The sequence below is a fragment of the Pan paniscus genome, chromosome 5 (assembly GCF_029289425.2).
Source record: "Pan paniscus chromosome 5, NHGRI_mPanPan1-v2.0_pri, whole genome shotgun sequence".
In the NCBI taxonomy this organism is placed as follows: domain Eukaryota; kingdom Metazoa; phylum Chordata; class Mammalia; order Primates; family Hominidae; genus Pan; species Pan paniscus.
This window is the reverse complement of record NC_073254.2, coordinates 46,577,463-46,598,135: the sequence shown is the minus strand read 5'-3', so window position 1 is coordinate 46,598,135 and position 20,673 is coordinate 46,577,463. Positions and strand designations below refer to the sequence as shown.

The following is a 20,673-nucleotide window of genomic DNA, read 5'->3' as shown; positions in this document are numbered from 1 at the left end:
GGGATTCTCCGTATTTGTCTCCATATTTCACTGGCAAATTCTGGGTATTCAATAAGGGCTACTGAATGAATAAGAAAAAAATTCTACTTCATCCATTTAGAGGGCAAGCATCATATGCTCTGTGTGCAGGAACAAGATGAAACAACCACTAGCTGGCAAACTACCTCGAGCCAGCTCCTGAACCTCTCCTTGGGTTCTGCCTCAGGTTAACTCTTTTTTTTTTTTTTTTTTAAAAAAAAAAGGCAGGGTCTCACTCTGTTGCCCAGGCTGGGGTACAGTGGTGTGATCCTAGCTCACTGCAGTCTCAACTCCTGGGCTCAAGTAATCCTTCTGCCTTAGCCTCCTGAATAGCTAGGACTACAGGTGCACCACCATGCCTAGCTAATTTTTATTTTGTAGAGGCAGGGTCTCTATGTTGCCCAGGCTTCAGGTTAGGTCTTGAATGAAGGCAAACAATGCCCTTCTGGGATAGAACAAGGAGAATAACAGAGTATGGCCAGTTTCTCTGAGCCATCTTAGAAGGGGAGGACCCAGAAAAAAGGAAGGAGGGAAGTGACTCCAGGTAAGATGTAAATATATTTGCAGGTAAATCCCCAGAAACTTGTCAAATATGGTTTCCCTCAGTCCAATTTTCTTCACTTAAAGGAGTGGAGAATTGTTCCAAAATGGAGTTAACATTCTGCAATCATAGAGAACAGAATTATTGCCCTCCTCCCAAGTTCTTGCATTCTCCTAGATGTCTCTTTGACCTTTTTTTTTTTTTTGAGGCGGAGTTTCACACTATTGCCCAGGTTGGAGTGCAATGGTGTGATCCTGGCTCACTGCAACCTCTGCCTCCCAGGTTCAAGTGATTCTCCTGCCTCAGCCTCCCAAGTAGCTGGGATTACAGGCGCCCGCTACCACACCTGGCTAATTTTTATATTTTATTAGTAGAGATGGGGTTTTACAATGTTGACCAGGCTGGTCTCGAACTCCTGACCTCATGTGATCTGCCCGCCTAGGCCTCCCAAAGTGCTGGGATTACAGGTGTGAGCCACTGCGCCTGGCCCTCTTTGACCTTCTTAACCCAGAGTCTCACTTTTCGAGAGGTTTCTGTGTAGCAAGACAGGGTAAGTATGTCCCATTTGTATTCACACGATTTCTGGAGGTATTGGTGATGTTGGTCCCTGCAACACCAAAGGAAGAGAGGGAGCAGAGGACAATTTGTAGTGACAAGAAGAGACTGGATCCAGTCCCTTGGGGAAGAAGATTCCTTTTCATCTCTTCCTCTCATGCCTGCTCATCTTCCATTTCATTCTCAAATCTTTAGGGGAAAGGGAGAGGAGAGAGACATTGCTGTTTCCCCACTTTCCAGTCCAAGCATCTATCCCAACAGATAAGCAAATTTCACTTGTCATCCTCTTTATGTATCTTTCTCAAATGTCTTGTTCTCTAGCCAGGCTTAAGGATATAATCTTCCTGGTTTGTGGCTCTCTTTCGTCTTGATTCCTTGATGACTGCCTCCAAAGAGCTGAGCTCTGGCACAATTAGACTTGAGGGAGATAGTGTGAGTCAGTCAACATGCATGTAGTATCTACACTTTGGGGGAGAGCCTATACTCTTTCTTATTTCTTTACAAATTATTATTTTGAGACAGAATTTCTCAAATTCCTTTCTACCTCAGGAAAGGAAAGGAAATTGGATAAGGCGACTTTGTCGCCAGGCTGAAATGCAGTGGTGTGATCTCGGCTCACTGCAACCTCTGCCTCCCGGGTTCAAGCGATTCTCCTGCCTCAGCCTCCTAAGTAGCTGAGACTACAGGCACACACCTCCACACCAGGCTAATTTTTGTATTTTTAGTAAAGACGGGGTTTCACCATGTTGGCCCGACTGGTCTCAAACTCCTGACCTCGAGTGATCCACCCACCTTGGCCTCCCAAAGTGCTGGGATGACAGGCATGAGCCACTGCGCCTGGCCACTCTTTCCTATTTCTGAATCTTCACAGGTTGTTGGCCCCTTCCTAGTCCTGTGTTTCTCAAGTTAAGACTAGGGGGAATCTACAGGTCCATGGCTATCTTATCTGGGGACCTCTTCTAAAACTTTAAAAGTTTGTGCTTACATCTTGATGGGCCATATTTTTAAAAAGAGAAATATTTTCATACATGATGATTTGGATTAGGTTTTTTTTAGGGGTTTCAATGCCTATATTTGTATTTGTGTTTATTTATTTATTTATTTTTTGAGACAGAGTCTTGCTCTGTCGCCCAGGCTGGAGTGCAATGGTGTGATCTTGGCTCACTGCAACCTCCGTCTCCTGGGTTCAAGCGATTCTTCTGTCTCAGCCTCCCAAGTAGCTGGGACTATAGGCGTGTGCCACCACGCCAGGCTAATTTTTGAATTTTTAATAGAGACGGAATTTCACCATATTGACCTTGTGATCCGCTCGTCTCGGCCTCCGTGCAGTGGCGCGATCTCAGCTCACTGCAACCTCCGCCTCCCAGGTTCAAGCGATTCTCCTGCCTCAGTCTCCTGAGTAGCTGGGACTACAGGCATGCGCCACACCAGCTAATTTTTGTATTTTTAGTAGAGACGGGGTTTCACCATGTTGGCCAGGCTGGTCTCAAACTCCTGACCTAAAGTGATCCGCCTGCCTTGGCGCCGTGGCTCACGCCTGTAATCCCAACACTTTGGGAAGCCGAGGTGGGCAGATCACTTCTGGTCGGGAGTTTGAGACCAGCCTGGCTGACACGGTGAAACCCCATCTTCACTAAAAATACAAAAATTAGCCAGGCATGGTGGCAGGTGCCTGTCATCCCTGCTACTTGGGAGGCTGAGGCAGGATAATCGCTTGAACCTGGGAGGCAGAGGTTGTAATGAGCCGAGATCTCGCCAGTGCACTCCAGCCTGGGTGACAGAGTGATACTCCGTCTCAAAAAAAACAAAAAACAAAAAACAAAAACAAACAAACAAAACCAGGGAGGGAATTGTTTTGACACAAGTCTTTGGCTAATGATGAAACCGTCTCCCTTCCTGGCTGTCCTGGCATGGTTTTTATAGTCTGAGGCACAATGGTGAGAGCAAACTTAAGAGGGAGCCAAAGTGAGGTACTCAAGAGAGGGATCCTTCTTTCCTGGAGAACTGTGGTAGCCCAGGCTGTGTAGGTAGCTGGACAAGTAAGACTGAATCACAATAGGTCTCTACATTTTCTATTAGGAGGAGAACCTGCAACATCCAGTGGAGCAGGTCACACCAGTTATACATGTAAAATGTAGGATATACTAAAGGGGCACAGAGCCAGGGGAGAAGACAATGGGATGAGACTGTTCTAGAATCTCATCCCATTGGTTCATTGCTGGGTGTGGTGGCTCACACCTATAATCCCAGCACTTTGGGAGGCTGAGATGGGATGATGGCTTGAGGCCAGGAGTTTGAGACCAGCCTGGTAAACACAGCAGACCCCATCTCTCTAAAAAAAAAAAAAAAAAAAAGAAAGAAAATCGTGTGGTTCATGAACCAGCAGCATCTGCATTAACCAGCTTATTGAAATGCAGAATCACAGGCCCCACAACAGACTTCCTAAATCATAATCTGCAACTTAACAAGTTCCCTAGGTGATATGTATGCACACTTATGTTTGAAAAGCACTAAGATTTCTTGATGAAGGAGGCCTTGAAAGGCAATGATGGATGTGAAAGGAAAAGTAAAGAGAAGCCTCAGGTAGTCACCCAAGGGACAGGGCCGGTTGGAGAGAGAGTCCCGAGGTTTTATCCTGGAGAACATCCTGTACTGAATGAGCTCTGAACATAAAGATAGTTAGCATAGGAGGGCCTGAAGTCTCCAGGTAAAAGGCTGCTGCCACTATCATTTACCACGACCTCTGCCATTCTCCACTCTATTGTCATCCGCCCCCAGTCTCCATTCCAGGACTTCTCTACACTTTGACTTTTTGTTTGTTTGTTTGTTTGAGACGGAGTCTTGCGGTGTCGAGTCTTGCGGTGTCGCCCAGGCTGGAGCGCAGTGGCACGATCTTGGCTCACCGCAAGCTCCGCCTTCCGGGTTCATGCCATTCTCCTGCCTCAGCCTCCCGGGTAGCTGGGACTATAGGCGCCCGCCACCACGCCCAGCTAATTTTTTGTATTTTTAGTAGAGACGGGGTTTCACCATGTTGTCCAGGCTGGTCTTGAACCCCTCACCTCAAGTGATCCCCCCCGCCGCCCCGCCCCCTCCCCCCCGCCCCGCCCCCCCCCCCCCCCCCCGCCGCCTCGGCCTCCCAAATTGCTGGGATTACAGGCGAGCGCGATGCCCGGCTTTTTTTTAATTTATTTATTTATTTTTGAGGCGGGAATCTTACTCTGTCGCCAGGCTGGATTGCAGTGGCACCATGTCGGCTCACTGCGGCACCATCTCGGCTCACTGCAACCTCCGACTCCCTGGTTCAAGCGATTCTCCCACCTCAGCCTCCCAAGCAGCTGGGATTACAGGCACACGCCACCATGCCCAGCTAACTTTTTGTATTTTTAGTAGAGACGAGATTTCACCATGTTGCCAGGATGGTCTCGATCACCTGACCTCGTGATCCGCCCACCTCAGCCTCCCAGAGTCTCAGTTGCCAAAGCTGGAGTGCAATGGCGCGATCTCGGCTCACTGCAACCTCCGCTTCCCAGGTAAGCCATTCTCCTGCCTCAGCCTCCTGGGTAGCTGGCATATAGGCGCCCGCCACCACGCCCGGCTATTTTTGCATTTTTAGTAGAGACGGGGTTTCACCATGTTGGCCAGGCTGGTCTTGAACTCCTGACCTCAACCTCCCAAAGTGCTGGGATTACAGGCGTGAGCCACCGCGCCCGGCCCACCTTTTTTTTTTTTTTTTTTTTTTTTTTTTTGAGACGGAGTCTCGAGTCTCGCTCTGTCGCCCAGGCTGGAGTGCAATGGTGTGATCTCGGCTCACTGCAACGTCTGTCTCCCGGGTTCAAGCGATTCTCCTGTTTCAGCCTTCCGAGTAGTTGGGATTACAGGCGCGCGCCACCATGACCTACTAATTTTTGTATTTTTAGTAGAGACAGGGTCTCACCATGTTGGCCCACTTTGACTCTTGAGCAGCCTGGCCAGCCCGACCGCGCCAAATTCTGTTCGATTCTGCCTAGTTCGGTTGCTCTGGCCTAGTTCAGTTGCTAAGGCCTGGAGCTTCATGGTTGCGGAGGAAATGATGTCACGTTCAATAGGCGGGCTAACCAGATTCCTCCCTTCTCCCGATTGGCTGCCAGGAATTTGACTAGATTCGGAGTCTCGCGGGCTCCAGGGTTAGTTGTCAGTATCTTTCCCAGTTGTTCCGCCCCCTACCCCCGCCCCCCGCACCGCGCCCCTCTCCGGCTGCCCTCTCCGCGTGGGGCAAGGCTCCGAGGGCAGTATTCAGTAGCCATTTAGCTTTGGAAGGAGAGGTGATTCGAATGGCCCGGCTCCTCCTGTCACCATGCTAGGCACTTTGGCCGCGCAGGTACTTATTGACCCGACCGGGTGTCCGTAGTTGGCGCGGCTACCTTAACCGCAGGGAATTGTGGAATTTATAGTTCTAAATTATATGTGGGTGGAACGGGGAAGCTCGAGCAGATTTTTGGAGGAAAGCAAAACTGGGGACTTTCAGGACTAGGGGCCTGGGTCTCAGAAGAATGGGAAAGGACGAGAAAGGAGTCTAAATAAGAACCCTGCTATTAGCATTGTTTGGTTTTCTTTTCAGGTGCTGACCTGAACCTGGTTCATCCCTTTCTGACCAAAACTGTTCACTCACCGTGGAAGGGACTAAGCATCCATATGGAGACGCCACCAGTCAATACAATTGGAGAAAAGGACACCTCTCAGCCGCAACAAGAGTGGGAAAAGAACCTTCGGGAGAACCTTGATTCAGTTATTCAGATTAGGCAGCAGCCCCGAGACCCTCCTACCGAAACGCTTGAGCTGGAAGTAAGCCCAGATCCAGCCAGCCAAATTCTAGAGCATACTCAAGGAGCTGAAAAACTGGTTGCTGAACTTGAAGGAGACTCTCATAAGTCTCATGGATCAACCAGTCAGATGCCAGAGGCCCTTCAAGCTTCTGATCTCTGGTACTGCCCCGATGGGAGCTTTGTCAAGAAGATCATAATCCGTGGCCATGGCTTGGACAAACCCAAACTAGGCTCCTGCTGCCGGGTACTGGCTTTGGGGTTTCCTTTCGGATCAGGGCCGCCAGAGGGCTGGACAGAGCTAACTATGGGCGTAGGGCCATGGAGGGAGGAAACTTGGGGGGAGCTCATAGAGAAATGCTTGGAGTCCATGTGTCAAGGTGAGGAAGCAGAGCTTCAGCTGCCTGGGCACTCTGGACCTCCTGTCAGGCTCACACTGGCGTCCTTCACTCAAGGCCGAGACTCCTGGGAGCTGGAGACTAGCGAGAAGGAAGCCCTGGCCAGGGAAGAACGTGCAAGGGGCACAGAACTATTTCGAGCTGGGAACCCTGAAGGAGCTGCCCGATGCTATGGACGGGCTCTTCGGCTGCTCCTGACTTTACCCCCACCTGGCCCTCCAGAACGAACTGTCCTTCATGCCAATCTGGCTGCCTGTCAGTTGTTGCTAGGGCAGCCTCAGTTGGCAGCCCAGAGCTGTGACCGGGTGTTGGAGCGGGAGCCTGGCCATTTAAAGGCCTTATACCGAAGGGGGGTTGCCCAGGCTGCCCTTGGGAACCTGGAAAAAGCAACTGCTGACCTCAAGAAGGTGCTGGCGATAGATCCCAAAAACCGGGCAGCCCAGGAGGAACTGGGGAAGGTGGTCATTCAGGGGAAGAACCAGGATGCAGGGCTGGCTCAGGGTCTGCGCAAGATGTTTGGCTGATTAAAAGTTAAACCTTAAAAGAGACAGGAACTTGTGAATTGTGGTCTGTGCTGTGAGATTTGGGGGTGGGGGGCCAGAGGGAAGGTTTCAGCCCATATCCCATTCTCAGCTTTTGGCTTCCTAGGGGAGGTAGCAGTGGTCCCAGTGCGCCCCTTTTGAGGGGCTTATCTATCTCCGAGGACACATAGAAGCTGTCTAAACTAAACTTAGTAGTGGCTGGGGGAGACGGTGGACCTTAACACTGGGTACTACATCTCCCAGGCGCTTTATCACTGGAGCCTGTTTGGCGCATGCGCTTGGCGGTATGGCACTGTCTGGAAGTTACTTCCTGCTGCTGTGCTCCCATTGGGCCCGCCTACACAGTCATCCGCATCTGTTGATTCACGTGCTCAGCACCCAGGTCTCTTACTGGTCGGTAGAGCTTCCGGGACGCCCCCTTTTTTAAAAGAGTCAACTGATTAGTTGGTGATGGGGAGAGGCGGGCCTTGGGAACCGTCTCATGGTTGGGGGGTGGGGGGGAAAGATGGCGGAGCTGATGCTCCTCAGCGAGATTGCTGACCCGACGCGTTTTTTCACCGACAACCTGCTTAGCCCGGAGGACTGGGGTCTGCAGAGTGAGGCACCGGGGAGGGGAGAGGGCTGTGGCAAACTGTCCCTGAGGCACGCGGGAAAGAAGCGGGGGCCTAAAGAGGAAGTCTGGGCAAATACGGAATCCGCCATCTGAAGGAGAGCGGAGCAGGGGGCTCGTTGTGCATTAAGGGGGATACAAAAGTCAGGGAAGAACTCTGCTCCCTGCTGGAACGTCGAGTTGTTCCGGGGTCGAGGAAGGAGGGGCTGAAGCACTCTGGTTGTATCACTTTTCAAGTGGGCGGGCGGTGGGTCTGGCCGAGCGGAGCCAATGAGGGATGGGGCGGGGGCTTGTGTGCGATCTGTAGGCTGGGGCCACCGAACGACCCCCCGACACTCAGCATTTTTTGCAGACAGCACCTTGTATTCTGGCCTAGATGAAGTGGCCGAGGAGCAGACGCAGCTCTTTCGTTGCCCGGAGCAGGATGTCCCGGTATTGTGTCCCCAGCCTTTCTCTAACCCTTGGTGGGTGGAAAGTGAGCCCAGAACCTGGACTCATTCACAGGCCATAACTCATCTGGAGTCACCCCTACTTTCTCACCCTTTCTCACACTCCTGCCCTCTTGTATCCTCCCTTATTTAGTTTGACGGCAGCTCCCTGGACGTGGGGATGGATGTCAGCCCCCCTGAGCCCCCATGGGAACTCCTGCCAATCTTCCCAGGTAAGGTAGTCTTTGTCGTTCCCTCAGATTTCCAGAAACCGTCATCTTCCCACTGTTTCCCAGAAACTACGTAGCTTCCTATATCCTCACGCCTCTACATAAGTGCCTATCCTCTCTCCTTCAATCCCCTATTTTTGTTCCTTCTCCCTTGCTGCGGTACAGGAATCCCCACCGACATGTCCTTGAGTACTTTTTGGACTCTTCTTAAGCTTTGCTTCCTGATAATTTCTAACTCCCTTTCCTCCAGATCTTCAGGTGAAGTCTGAGCCGTCTTCCCCCTGCTCTTCCTTCTCCCTCAGCTCCGAGTCATCGCGTCTCTCCACAGAGCCATCCAGCGAGGTGAGAGAGCCATATCCCTCTTACTCTCTGTGACGGGGACTCTGCTTCATTCCCTTCACACGTGGGTGACAAAGAAATGATTTAAATGATTTGTGTGCTATGAGTCATGAGGTGCGTGAGGTGTGGGGGGCCTTCTCCACTACCTTTGCCGTTTCCTTAATGTCTTCATTTTCCACATCCCCTTTGGTTATCTAGCAGTGAAGATTTTTTTGTTTGTTTGTTTTTTGTTTTTTGCTTTTTTTTTGAGATAGGGCCTCCCTCTGTCACTCAAACTACAGTGCAGTGACGGGGTCACGGCTCACTGTAGCCTTGACCTCCTGAGCTCAGGTGATCCTCCTGCCTCCGCCTCCTGAGTAGTTGGGACCACAGACACATGCCACCATGTCTGGCTAATTTTTTTTTATTGTTTGTAAAAATGGGGTCTTCCTATGTTGCCCAGAGTGGACTTAAACTCCTGGGCTCAAGTGATCCTCCCACCTTGGCATCCCAAAGTGCTTGGATTACAGGTATAAGCCACCACGCCTGATCTTGGGTCTTTTTAATATAAAGAGTTATGTGGGGCTGGGAAGAAGAGAGTTATTGACTGCTGAGAATTCTGGAACTGTTCTTGCCCAAGTTGTCCACTCTGAGGCCATATTTGAAGTCATGAGACTTCATCAATTCTCCCAGAAATAAAAGTAGAAAGAATGAACAGGTTAGAAAGATGGTCAGTACCATTCAGACCAGAATGTCAAATAATTGATGGCTTGTAAGCCCTAAACTTCTAAAGCTTTTGTTCTCGCTCTTACTGTCAACATCTCCCTTGTTTTTTGCCCTTCTTTCTGCCCCCTGCCCCACACCAACTCTCACCCAGGCTCTTGGGGTAGGGGAGGTGCTCCATGTGAAGGCAGAGTCCTTGGCACCCCCACTGTGTCTCCTGGGAGATGACCCAACATCCTCATTTGAAACCGTCCAGATCAACGTTATCCCCACCTCTGATGATTCCTCAGGTAATAAAACAGCCTGCCCCCAATCCTTGGCTCTACTACGGGGGAATGTGTTGTGTGTGTGTGTATGTGTGTAGATGGAGGGGAAGTGCGGGCAGCAGGACAGGGAGAAAAAGGTGGGGAGGGGAAATGGCAGAAAACCAGGAGGGAAGGCAGGAAGGAGAGGAAACATTTCAGGGAACCACAGCAAGGGCAGTGCTGAGGAGATGGATATTATTTTTCTCTCTTTTTCTTGTTCCTAGTATTCTGTCATGCCATTCAACTTACTTTTTAAAAACTTGTGAGCAGTTTAGGGCATATGTATCTGTGTGATTCCCCTCCACCCAACATTTTATTATAAACATTTTTGTTGTTGTTGAGACAGAGTCTCACACTGTCGCTCGGGCTGAAGTGCAGTGGTGTGGTCTCAGCTCACTGCAACCTCCACCTCCCAGGTTCAAGTGATTCTCCTGTCTCAGCCTCCCAAGTAGCCGGGATTACAGGCACCCACCACCACGCCCAGCTAATTTTTTGTATTTTTAGTAGAGATGGGGTTTCACCATGTTGGCCAGGCTGGTCTTGAACTCCTGACCTCATGAGTCGCCTACCTCCGCCTCCCAAAGTGCTGAGATTACAGGCGTGAGCCATTGCGCCCAGCCCATAAACATTTTTAAACGTACAGAAAGGCTAGAACACCATATACTAAACTAGATTCTACAATTAACATTATTTGTTCTATTTTTAAAATGTTCCCAAATTTATTTACTCGTAGCTGTGTATTTAGTAAATGTTTATTGATGTGATCATATCTGAGGTATAATAATTATAAAAAAGAAATATTTATTAAGCACCTACTCCATGCCAGATACTGAGCAGCATGCTGGGAATGCAAAGATGAACAAGGCCTGACCACCATGCTGACTTTCAAACCCTGTGATTTGGTAATGGGAGAAAGACAAGTACCAGTCAATACAGGTGTGGTCATTCTAGGATAGAAATCACTAGAGGTGGGGCTGGGTGTGGTGGCTCATGCTTGTAATCCCAGCACTTTGCGAGGCCGAGGTGGGCGGATCACGAGGTCAGGAGATTGAGACCATCCTGGCTAACATGGTGAAACCCCGTGTCTACTAAAAATACAAAAAATTAGCCTGTAGTCCCAGCTACTTGGGAGGCTGAGGCAGGAGAATGGCATGAACCCGGGAGGCGGAGCTTGCAATGAGCCGAGATCACGCCACTGCACTCCATCCTGGGCAAAAGAGCAAGACTCCGTCTCGAAAAAAAAAAAAATCACTAGAGGGTACCATGAAAGCTCATAAGAGGGGACATTTCATCCACATTGGCGCTGAATCTGGGATGTGCCCCTGGAAGAAGGGTTTCCTGAGAGTTTTAAAGGACACGTAGAAATTAGCCAGGAGGACAGTGTGGGGGTTGACTTGTGTCTGAGGACCCTGCATTTCTTCAGAGTGGGTGTAAGAAGGATTTGGGGAGTGATGTGGAACTGCAGAGGCTACAGGGCCAGGTGGGGCCCCTGCTAAGGGGCTCTTAGCTTCTATCCTGTGGATAGGTGGGGGCCTTTGGAGAATTAAGCAGGGAAGCAATATGATTAGGAAGATGATTCTAGTGGCAAAGTAGAGAATGGGTTGCAGAGGGGCAGGGCCAGAGGCAAGAGAACCAAGGAAGAAGCTTATGCAGTTGATCAAGTGAGATATTCGGATGTCGTGAAGAAAGCAGACTTGAGAAAGAATGAAGTGGAATAGATGAGTTGTGACCTCCTGGACATTGGAGAGAGGTAGGAGTCAAAGAGGTTTGTGGCTAGGATGGCTGTGGGTGGGTGATGTTACTGTTCACTGGATGAAGACTGCAAAAGCAGGGGCTTTCTGGTCAGGGAAGATGATGAATTCAGCGTTGGACATGTTGATTCTGTTGTTGTTGTTGTTATGGAGCTTCACTCTTGTTGCCCAGGCTGGAGTGCAATAGTGGTGTGATCTTGGCTCACTGTAACCTCTGCCTCCTGAGTTCAAGCGATTCTCCTGCCTCAGCCTCCTGAGTAGCTGGGATTACAGGCATGCTCCACCACACCTGGCTAATTTTGTATTTTTAGTAGAGACAGGGTTTCTTGCATGTTAGGCTGGTCTTGAATTTCCGACCTCAGGTGATCCATCCACTTTGGCTCCCAAAGTGCTGGGATTACAGGCGTAAGCCACCATGCCCAGTTGACATGTTGATTGTTGATTTCAAAGTACCTTCTGGATCTCCTGGCACCATCTGTCACTGGCTGAACTCCAACCAGGGAGCCCGCTGATACAGTCCATTCAGATTCTCCCTGGATCTCAGAGCACAGCAGGGAGGGATGGAGAGTGGATTTGGAGGGACAAACAGATTATATCTAGCAGATTAATAAATGTTATAAAGAAGACACACAAAATAAGGATTGAAATACCATTAGCAGGCCAGGCACAGTGGTTCACACCTGTAATCCCAGCACTTTGGGAGGCCAAGGCGGGCAGATCACGAGGTCAGGAGATCAAGACCATTCGGGCTAACACAGTGAAGCGCCATCTCTACTAAAAATACAAAAAATTAGCCAGGCATGGTGGCAGGCACCTGTAGTCTCAGCTACTCGGGAGGCTGAGGCAGGAGAATGGGGTGAACCCGGGAGGCGGAGCTTGCAGTGAGCTGAGATCGCCCACTGCTATTAGCAGCAAAAGGATTGTAAGGATTGTTGGTGGCTTTGCATTGCATAGTGTTATTAGAGTCAGATTCTCCTCCATACTTAGGTATTTTTTGAGGGCCTGTACTTTACCCTCAAGGGACATGAGACATAGTTCTTGCTTTTGGAGAGTTTTGTGAGGGTTATAATACATCATGGTTAAATAGTTCCTTTTTTTTTTTTTGAGACAGAGTTTTGCCCTGTCACCCAGGCTAGAGTGCATTGGCGTGATCTCCACTCACTGCAACCTGCGTTTCCTGGGTTTAAGCTATTGTCCTGCCTCAGCCCCCCTAATAGCTAGGACTACAGGCACCTGCCACCATGCCCGGCTATTTTTTTGTATTTTTGGTAGAGACAGGGTTTTGCCATGTTGTTCAGGCTGGTGTCGAACTCCTGGCTTCAAGCAATCCACCTGCGTTGGGTGTCGGCCTCCCAAAGTGCTGGGATTACAGGCGTGAGCCACCATGCCCAACCATGGTTAAATAGTTCTGATAGTGGTTATCTCTGTATAGGGAATCTGAGTGACCGGAGGACAGGGAAGGGAAGTTTTTTTTTTTTTTTAATTGAGACAGAGTCTCGCTTTACCCAGGCTGGAGTGCAGTGGCGCAATCTCGGCTCACTGCAAGCTCCGCCTCCTGGGTTCATGCCATTCTCCTCCCTCAGCCTCCCAAGTTGCTGGGACTACAGGCATCCGCCACCATGCCTGGCTAATTTTTCTATTTTTTTTAGTAGAGAGGGGGTTTCACCGTGTTAGCCAGGATGGTCTCGATCTCCTGACCTCATGATCCACCTGCCTCGGCCTCCCAAAGTGCTGGGATTACAGGCGTGAGCCACCGTGCCCCGCCAAGATTTTTTTTTTGACTTAATTTTCCTTTGTTCATTTGGATTTGTATCATGACTGTATTATCTATTCAAAAATATAAATTGAAGTTTTAAAAAGCAATCTTAGTGATCATATAATTAAGTACCAAAGTGAACGGTATGGACCAGAGGTAGTGGTGGACTGTTGACCTGTGGGCTGAATCTGGCCCTCAGAAGGGTTTTATTTCACCGACATGGGGCCTAGCATTTTCTTTCATGGAGTGATCAACAAGTCATAAAGGCAGATTTAATGGAGGCCATGAAGGCTCAGAGGTGACTGAGGCTTTGCTGTTTGGTGCTTGGGAGGAAAACTGTGTGACGGGGCAATCAGGAAGCCTCATTTATGGCCAGTTAGATTTGGGTGACTGGTGAGGCATGAGAATGGAAGGGACCAGCAGGCAGCTTGGAAGTCAGAATCTGGTGCAGGTGAGCAGCCAGGGGGAGATGCACACTTGGCGGTTGTCAGCATGGAGATGCATTGGGCCAGGATAAGGTGGAAATCCAGCAAGATAGGAATTTGGGCCATGTGAATGCTGGAGACCCCCCCGCCACTTCCCCTGCTCAGGCCTATTCTATGTGAATAGACAAGTTCTGTGAACAAGAAAGAGGGAAACGCAGAAGGACAAAGACAGCTTTGAGGAACATGGAGCAGGGATGAGAAAAATTAGAGGAGCCACTAAAGGAGAAAGGGAAGCACTAGGCGAAAAGCAGGGCGGAGAGCCAGCAGGTGAGCAGCTCTGTGACTGCCCTTCCTGGATGGCCTGTAATCTAGGGCCAGAAGAGTTTTATTTTCAGGTTCAAAGAGAAAGGACCCATTTCCCCATCTTAACCCTCTTTTTTATTTTTTTGAGATGGAGTTTTGCTCTTCTTGCCCAGGCTGTAGTGCAATGGCACGATCTCGGCTCACTGCAACCTTTGCCTCCCAGGTTCAAGCGATTCTCCTGCCTCAGCCTCCTGAGTATCTGGGACACAGGGATGCGCCACCACGCCCGACTAATTTTGTATTTTTAGTAGAGACGGGGTTTCTCCATGTTGGTCAGGCTGGTCTTGAACTCCTGACCTCAGGTGATCTGCCCGCCTTGGCCTCCCAAAGTGCTGAGATTACAGGCGTGAGCCACCATGCCCAGCCTCCCATCTTAACCCTCTTAACCCTCTTAACCCTTCAGTGTTTACATGATATCCAGCTTTTGCCTCATCTTGCCTCCCACAGATGTCCAGACCAAGATAGAACCTGTCTCTCCATGTTCTTCCGTCAACTCTGAGGCCTCCCTGCTCTCAGCCGACTCCTCCAGCCAGGTGAGCACCACCTTCCTTCCTTCCTCCAGGTTTTCCAGTGAGTTCCTCCTTACCTAGAGGTATGAGAGCTTTCTCTTCTTCAGCTCCTTCTCCTCGACACTCTTCCTGACTAATGTATCTCTGGAATGCCCCACATAGGCTTTTATAGGAGAGGAGGTCCTGGAAGTGAAGACAGAGTCCCTGTCCCCTTCAGGATGCCTCCTTTGGGATGTCCCAGCCCCCTCACTTGGAGCTGTCCAGATCAGCATGGGCCCATCCCTTGATGGCTCCTCAGGTAATGGAGTCTCCTGACATTTGGAATCCCTAGTGAGAGGCCTGTGGTCCTGACATTTCTTGTTCTTTTCTCTCACCTTCCTTCAGGGAAAGCCCTGCCCACCCGGAAGCCACCACTGCAGCCCAAACCTGTAGTGCTAACCACTGTCCCAATGCCACCCAGAGCTGTGCCTCCCAGCACCACCGTCCTTCTGCAGCCCCTCGTCCAGCCACCCCCAGGTACTGAAGAAGGAGAAAAGGGCCGGGCATGGTGGCTCACGCCGGTAATCCCAGCACTTTGGGAGGCTGAGGCGGGCGGATCACCTGAGGTCAGAAGTTTAAGACCAGCCTGGCCAACGTGGTGAAACCTTGTCTCTACTAAAAATACAAAAATTAGCGTGGAGTGGTGGCAGGCGCCTGTAATCCCAGCTCCTCGGGAGGCTGAGGCAGGAGAATCACTTGAACCCAGGAGGCGGAGGTTGCAGTGAGCCGAGATCATGCCACTGCACTCCAGCCTGGGCGACAAAGCGAGACTTTGTCTCAAAAAAAAAAAAAAAAAGAAAAACCAAAAAATAAAAATAAAAATTAATTAATTAATTTAAAAAAAAAAAAAGGCCGGGCACAGTGGCTCACGCCTGTAATCCCAGCACTTTGGGAGGCCAAGGCGGGCGGATCACAAGGTCAGGAGATCGAGACCATCCTGACTAACACAGTGAAACCCCGTCTCTACTAAAAATACAAAAAAATAAGCCAGGCGTGGTGGCGTGCGTCTCTAGTTCCAGCTGCTGGGGAGGCTGAGGCAGGAGAATGGCGTGAACCCGGGAGGCGGAGCTTGCAGTGAGTCGAGATCGCGCCACTGCACTCCAGCCTGGTCGACAGAGCAAGACTGCATCTCAAAAAGAAAAAAAGGAGAAAAGGAGGCGGGCTGCATTGACCCTGTCAGAGAGCTTGCAGCCATTGAGGCTGCCCAATCCTTGGGTGCTCTGGTGTGGGTGTGGACACAGGGACCCCACCCAGCGCACAGCCCTCTGACCTCTGCTCACTTGCCTCAGTGTCCCCAGTTGTCCTCATCCAGGGTGCTATTCGAGTCCAGCCTGAAGGGCCGGCTCCCTCTCTACCACGGCCTGAGAGGAAGAGCATCGTTCCCGCTCCTATGCCTGGAAACTCCTGCCCGCCTGAAGTGGATGTAAGTGTTGGGGAGGAGAGAAGTAGGGCGAGTGATGGGAAGGGAAGAGGGAAGTCTTGCCATGGAGAGAACTGTGGGATGAGGAGGGAGTCGAGACCTAGGAGAAAAAAGTGAGGAAACGGACCCATTAGATCATTCTGAGGGTCAGAATGGACTCCTGTTTCTATATGAATATCAACTCCAGGTAGTTTTAGGGTCCTTTAGGTTTGCTGTCACTGCAGTTGGAGAAATGGGGTTGGTCTCCATAAATTAAAGGCAAGGAAGTCATACTGTACTATACGACTACGGTCGTGGCCATAGTTGGGGAGGGAGGCTGCCTCCTAGGGGAAAATCAGGTAAACTGTATAAGCAGTATAACAAGGTTAAACTTTGAACCCTACAAATGTGGGTTGACAGGAAGAAAGAGTTACGAAGGAAAGAGTTTCCACCAGCATGGAGAAAGTTCTTCCCACACTCTAACCTTTCCCACCTCTGAGGAGCAGTAGCAGGGAATGTTTGAAAGAAGGGCCCCTTCCCTAGCGTGTTTGAGTAGAGAGGAAAAACCTCTCTGGCTGTGTAGGTGGGTCAGGAAGGCAGGGGAATGGCCATGTGAGCTTTGGGTAAATCATTCCTTGGGGTTTGGGAGCATAGTCCCCTTCTGCCAACTCATCTGTCATTCTTTTTTGACCTTCCGGGTGCCTAGGCAAAGCTGCTGAAGCGGCAGCAGCGAATGATCAAGAACCGGGAGTCAGCCTGCCAGTCCCGGAGAAAGAAGAAAGAGTATCTGCAGGGACTGGAGGCTCGGCTGCAAGCAGTACTGGCTGACAACCAGCAGCTCCGCCGGGAGAATGCTGCCCTCCGGCGGCGGCTGGAGGCCCTGCTGGCTGAAGTAAGACCAGTCTGTCCCTGGGAGACCAACAGGAATACAGCCTCCTTGGAATGATTCCCCTTTTTCTTGTCTCTTTCTTTGTACCTTAGAACAGCGAGCTCAAGTTAGGGTCTGGAAACAGGAAGATGGTCTGCATCATGGTCTTCCTTCTCTTCATTGCCTTCAACTTTGGACCTGTCAGGTGAGACCTTCCTTGCTTCACTAGAACCTTCCAGGTGGAGCCCACGTTACAGCCTCCTAGCTGCCTGCTTTGGCCCAGGCCATTTCCTTCTGCTTATACACAAATGGTTCTGGTGTCCTTGGCACCGATGATGTGTCTGGCCAGCCCCTTCCTGCTCCATTATTTGTCTTTTTTTCTTGGAGACGGAGCCTTGTTCTGTTGCCCAGGCTGGAGTGCAGTGGCACGATCTCAGCTCACTGCAACCTCCGCTTCCTGGGTTCAAGTGATTCTCCTGCCTCAACCTCCCAAGTAGCTGGGACTACAGGCGCACGCCACCATGCCCGGCTAATTTTTTGTATTTTTTAGTAGAGACAGGGTTTCACTGTTGTTGCCCAGGCTGGTCTCGAACTCCTGAGCTCAGGCAGTCTGCCCACCTCAGCCTCCCAAAGTGCTAGGATTACAGGCTTGAGCCACCTCGCCCAGCCTCCTGCTCCGTTATTTTTCCAGTGGAGAGTAGATGATGGTGATAATGCTGGTAGAAATAGTGACTATTAAGTGCTTACTGAGTTCTAGGCTCTAGGTGATGCACTCTCTTTTTTGTATGTAGGGACCATCCTTATTCCCATCTTACAGAGGCAGACTCAGGCTTGTATAACAGATTGCAACTCAAGCAGTCCATCTGCAGAGTCTTTATTCTTAACTAGACCCTTGATACAGCTGAAATTCTTCATTTTGCTCAGTCCTTCTTTATCCACAGCATCAGTGAGCCTCCTTCAGCTCCCATCTCTCCTCGGATGAACAAGGGGGAGCCTCAACCCCGGAGACACTTGCTGGGGTTCTCGGAGCAAGAGCCAGTTCAGGGAGTTGAACCTCTCCAGGGGTCCTCCCAGGGCCCTAAGGAGCCCCAGCCCAGCCCCACAGACCAGCCCAGTTTCAGGTGAGGAGAGAGAGAGAGGGCCCCCTCTCGTTTGAGGGTATGAGTTGGTCTTCTCCCCGCTTTCAGTGAGGGGGACCCAAAGCTTTCTCTTGCCATCATCGCCTTCTTTGTTGTGGGAGTGCTGGGCAGTCTCCAAGTGTTGTCTCCTTCCTGCTTCACTCCAGCAACCTGACAGCCTTCCCTGGGGGCGCCAAGGAGCTACTACTAAGAGACCTAGACCAGCTCTTCCTCTCCTCTGATTGCCGGCACTTCAACCGCACTGAGTCCCTGAGGTGTGGGATTCATTGCTGGGGCATCCAGCACCCCCAGCCTCCCAAGGCCTTCTGCAGTCAGCCTGGCTGGCCTGTGTACTAAAGTGCCAGTGCTCCCTGCCCTCTCCTCACTCCTGTGGGTGGGCAAGGAGGGTGGGAATCTTGGCCTGGCATAGAGGTCCTGAGCCTCCTCCACTTCCCCAGGCTTGCTGACGAGTTGAGTGGCTGGGTCCAGCGCCACCAGAGAGGCCGGCGGAAGATCCCTCAGAGGGCCCAGGAGAGACAGGTAGGGTGGGTGGCTGGTTCAAGGAAGGCCACTTGAAGACAAGGGCTAAAGGCCTTTGTCCTTTAGGGGATTTCTAGTGGGCATCTCGCTGTGGAAGTTTGAGGGATCGTTTGAAGGAAGTGGAGGGTTGAGTGGGAGGTGGCATCAGCTTCCAGGGGCTGTTTGTCTCTTTCCCTTTTCCCTTCACCCTCTCCAAGTCCTTAGATACTTCTCCTTCCAGAAGTCTCAGCCACGGAAGAAGTCACCTCCAGTTAAGGCAGTCCCCATCCAACCCCCTGGACCCCCGGAAAGGTGAGTGTGGGGTGGGGTGCTTACTTATTAAGTGAAATTCCACTTTCAAGAGCTGTACCCCCAGTAGCTGTCCTGTGCCTGTCATTACTGTCACCAGTGGGATTATACCTCCCTCCTCCACTGGGGGTCTCCTGTCTTTTTCTCTCATCCTACCCCCTTCCCTGGTAGAAACTGAGCATTGGGCTTAGTTCCCCTCAAATCCTGTTTCCCCACCTGCCTAGGGATTCTGTGGGCCAGCTGCAACTATATCGCCACCCAGACCGTTCGCAGCCAGCGTTCTTGGATGCAATTGACCGACGGGAAGACACATTTTATGTTGTCTCTTTCCGAAGGGTGAGTTTCTCCTGCCCTTCCATCTCTGTCACCCCAGGTTCCCAGCAGTCTGTCTTCAGTAGGGGGATGTAGAGTAGGGCTGGGGAGCTTGTTGGCATCTTTGCCTCCACCCTTCTGGCCTGGCCCATCTGTTCCCCAGGACCACCTGCTGCTCCCAGCCATCAGCCACAACAAGACCTCCCGGCCCAAGATGTCCCTGGTGATGCCTGCCATGGCCCCCAATGGTAACTCTTTCCCTGCTGGGTATGGGGGCAGTTCCAACAGGGAGATCCAGCCTGGGAGCTGAGGGGGAAGGGGGAGAGGAGCAGGGCATCCAGAGAGCTGCTGGACCCACAGGTGAGAAGCAGCAGGAAGTAGGTGGAGGGAAGAGCACCATGCAGGAGACTTGGGAGGGAGACGAGGGTGAGGGTCCTTCCCTGGTGAAGGTGCTTGGGTAGATGACTGGGCAGAGGCGGGGGGCCGGGAACCTGCTAGACTCTCACTTACTTTTTTCTCTTGATGTCCTCTCCTGTGTGACCCCACACTCAATGCCCTTTTCTTTTCCTACCCTCTCCTTGTCCCTGCACCAAACTCTGTCCCTGCCATCCTGTTTAACTCCCGCTATGGATCTGCCTCCTCACTATTGCCCTTTCTTTTTCTCTCTGCTCACCTCTACTTTTCTGACTTCCTCCCCTCCTCCCTGCAATCCCTGTTTGCCTCCCCATCTCCTCTTCCTTAACTCTCCCCTTCTCACAGAGACCCTGTCAGGCCGTGGGGCCCCGGGGGACTATGAGGAGATGATGCAGATCGAGTGTGAGGTCATGGACACCAGGGTGATTCACATCAAGACCTCCACAGTGCCCCCCTCGCTCCGAAAACAGCCATCCCCAACCCCAGGCAATGCCACAGGTGGCCCCTTGCCAGCCTCTGCAGCCAGCCAGGCCCACCAGGCCTCCCACCAGCCCTTCTACCTCAATCATCTCTGACCTCTGCCATTCACACTGACTTAGAACGGGGGGAGGGGATACCAGGTGGCCAGGTGGGACTGTTTCAAATTTCCCTGATCCCCAGGCTTGGGGCAATTGGTAAAGGAAAGACCAGGTGTGGGGGTTAAGCACTTATTTGAGGTGGGGGTGTTCACCTCTCTTCTCATCCCTTTTCAGAATATAGGGCTCCTCTCATTCCTGTGAACCCCCAGTCCCGGCTTCTTTGTTTGAGGGGATTGTGTGAGGTTCATTTGTGGGGTGGGTGGTGAGCTGCTGCATATTTTTTATTTTGTTTCTCTAGTGTTATGGCAGTGGAGGTGGGAATTTAGTCCCCAGGTGGGACAAGGGAAGTTTTTGCATTTTGGAGCTAGTTACTGGGAGTAAGGGAGGGTGGGGTGGGGGGGAGTTCAGGTTTATGTGTGTGCATTTCTTTTTTATTATTATTAAATAAACAACTTGGAGGGAGTTGAAGGAATGGTGGCTGCCTTCCTGGCTCGTGATGGGAAGTTTGGGGGAAAGTGGCTTTTCCAGAGCCAGCATCAAAGAATCAAGCACTGAAGACATAGCTGGCTCTGAGTTGGGGTGGGTGCGGGATCACAGACCGCATGTCATCCCCTTGCCCCCACCCCTGCAACTCTGGGGTATATCTGTGTCTAGCAACGATGTCTCATGGCGTGACAGACTAGAGGATACGCATCCCTGGAATGTGAGTCAACAGGAAAGATGGGGCCCCACGCCCTTCAGGGTGAGCAGCCTCTGGGTCTCCTGCTCTCGAGCAGGTTCTCCCCCTCTTCTTGCTGTCCAGGATGAGCAGCTCAAACAAACAACGAGAGCTGGGGCCAGAGGCTC

The 20,673-nt window shown here is 51.1% G+C and overlaps 2 protein-coding genes across 7 annotated transcripts; both read left to right on the top strand.

Annotated features, from left to right (window-relative positions):
* The first annotated feature begins 4,346 nt into the window (after window positions 1-4,346).
* Window positions 4,347-6,859, top strand: FKBPL (FKBP prolyl isomerase like). Of its 2 annotated transcripts, none has more exons than XM_034961800.3 (2): window positions 4,347-4,644; window positions 5,712-6,859. In XM_034961800.3, exon 2 carries the CDS (start codon window positions 5,786-5,788, stop codon window positions 6,833-6,835), a length of 1,050 nt encoding a protein of 349 aa, XP_034817691.1. In that variant the 5' UTR covers window positions 4,347-4,644; window positions 5,712-5,785; the 3' UTR covers window positions 6,836-6,859. The 2 variants fall into 2 exon arrangements, with proteins under 2 accessions (XP_034817691.1, XP_003829826.1); XM_003829778.5 differs by lacking the exon at window positions 4,347-4,644 and adding an exon at window positions 5,246-5,471.
* Window positions 6,860-7,282: 423 nt separating this feature from the next.
* On the top strand, window positions 7,283-20,299 carry ATF6B (activating transcription factor 6 beta). 5 transcript variants are annotated; one of them, XM_003829777.5, is made up of 18 exons: window positions 7,283-7,449; window positions 7,816-7,895; window positions 8,046-8,124; window positions 8,372-8,463; window positions 9,317-9,452; window positions 14,210-14,295; window positions 14,434-14,569; window positions 14,656-14,787; window positions 15,600-15,733; window positions 16,416-16,601; window positions 16,691-16,782; window positions 17,519-17,698; window positions 17,863-17,970; window positions 18,154-18,235; window positions 18,456-18,526; window positions 18,748-18,859; window positions 18,999-19,083; window positions 19,595-20,299. In XM_003829777.5, exons 1-18 carry the CDS (start codon window positions 7,335-7,337, stop codon window positions 19,822-19,824), a joined length of 2,136 nt encoding a protein of 711 aa, XP_003829825.2. In that variant the 5' UTR covers window positions 7,283-7,334; the 3' UTR covers window positions 19,825-20,299. The 5 variants fall into 5 exon arrangements, with proteins under 5 accessions (XP_003829825.2, XP_008953399.2, XP_008953398.2 ...); XM_008955151.4 differs by having other exon boundaries at window positions 7,320-7,440; XM_008955150.4 differs by having other exon boundaries at window positions 7,322-7,449; window positions 18,459-18,526.
* The last annotated feature ends 374 nt before the right edge of the window (window positions 20,300-20,673 follow it).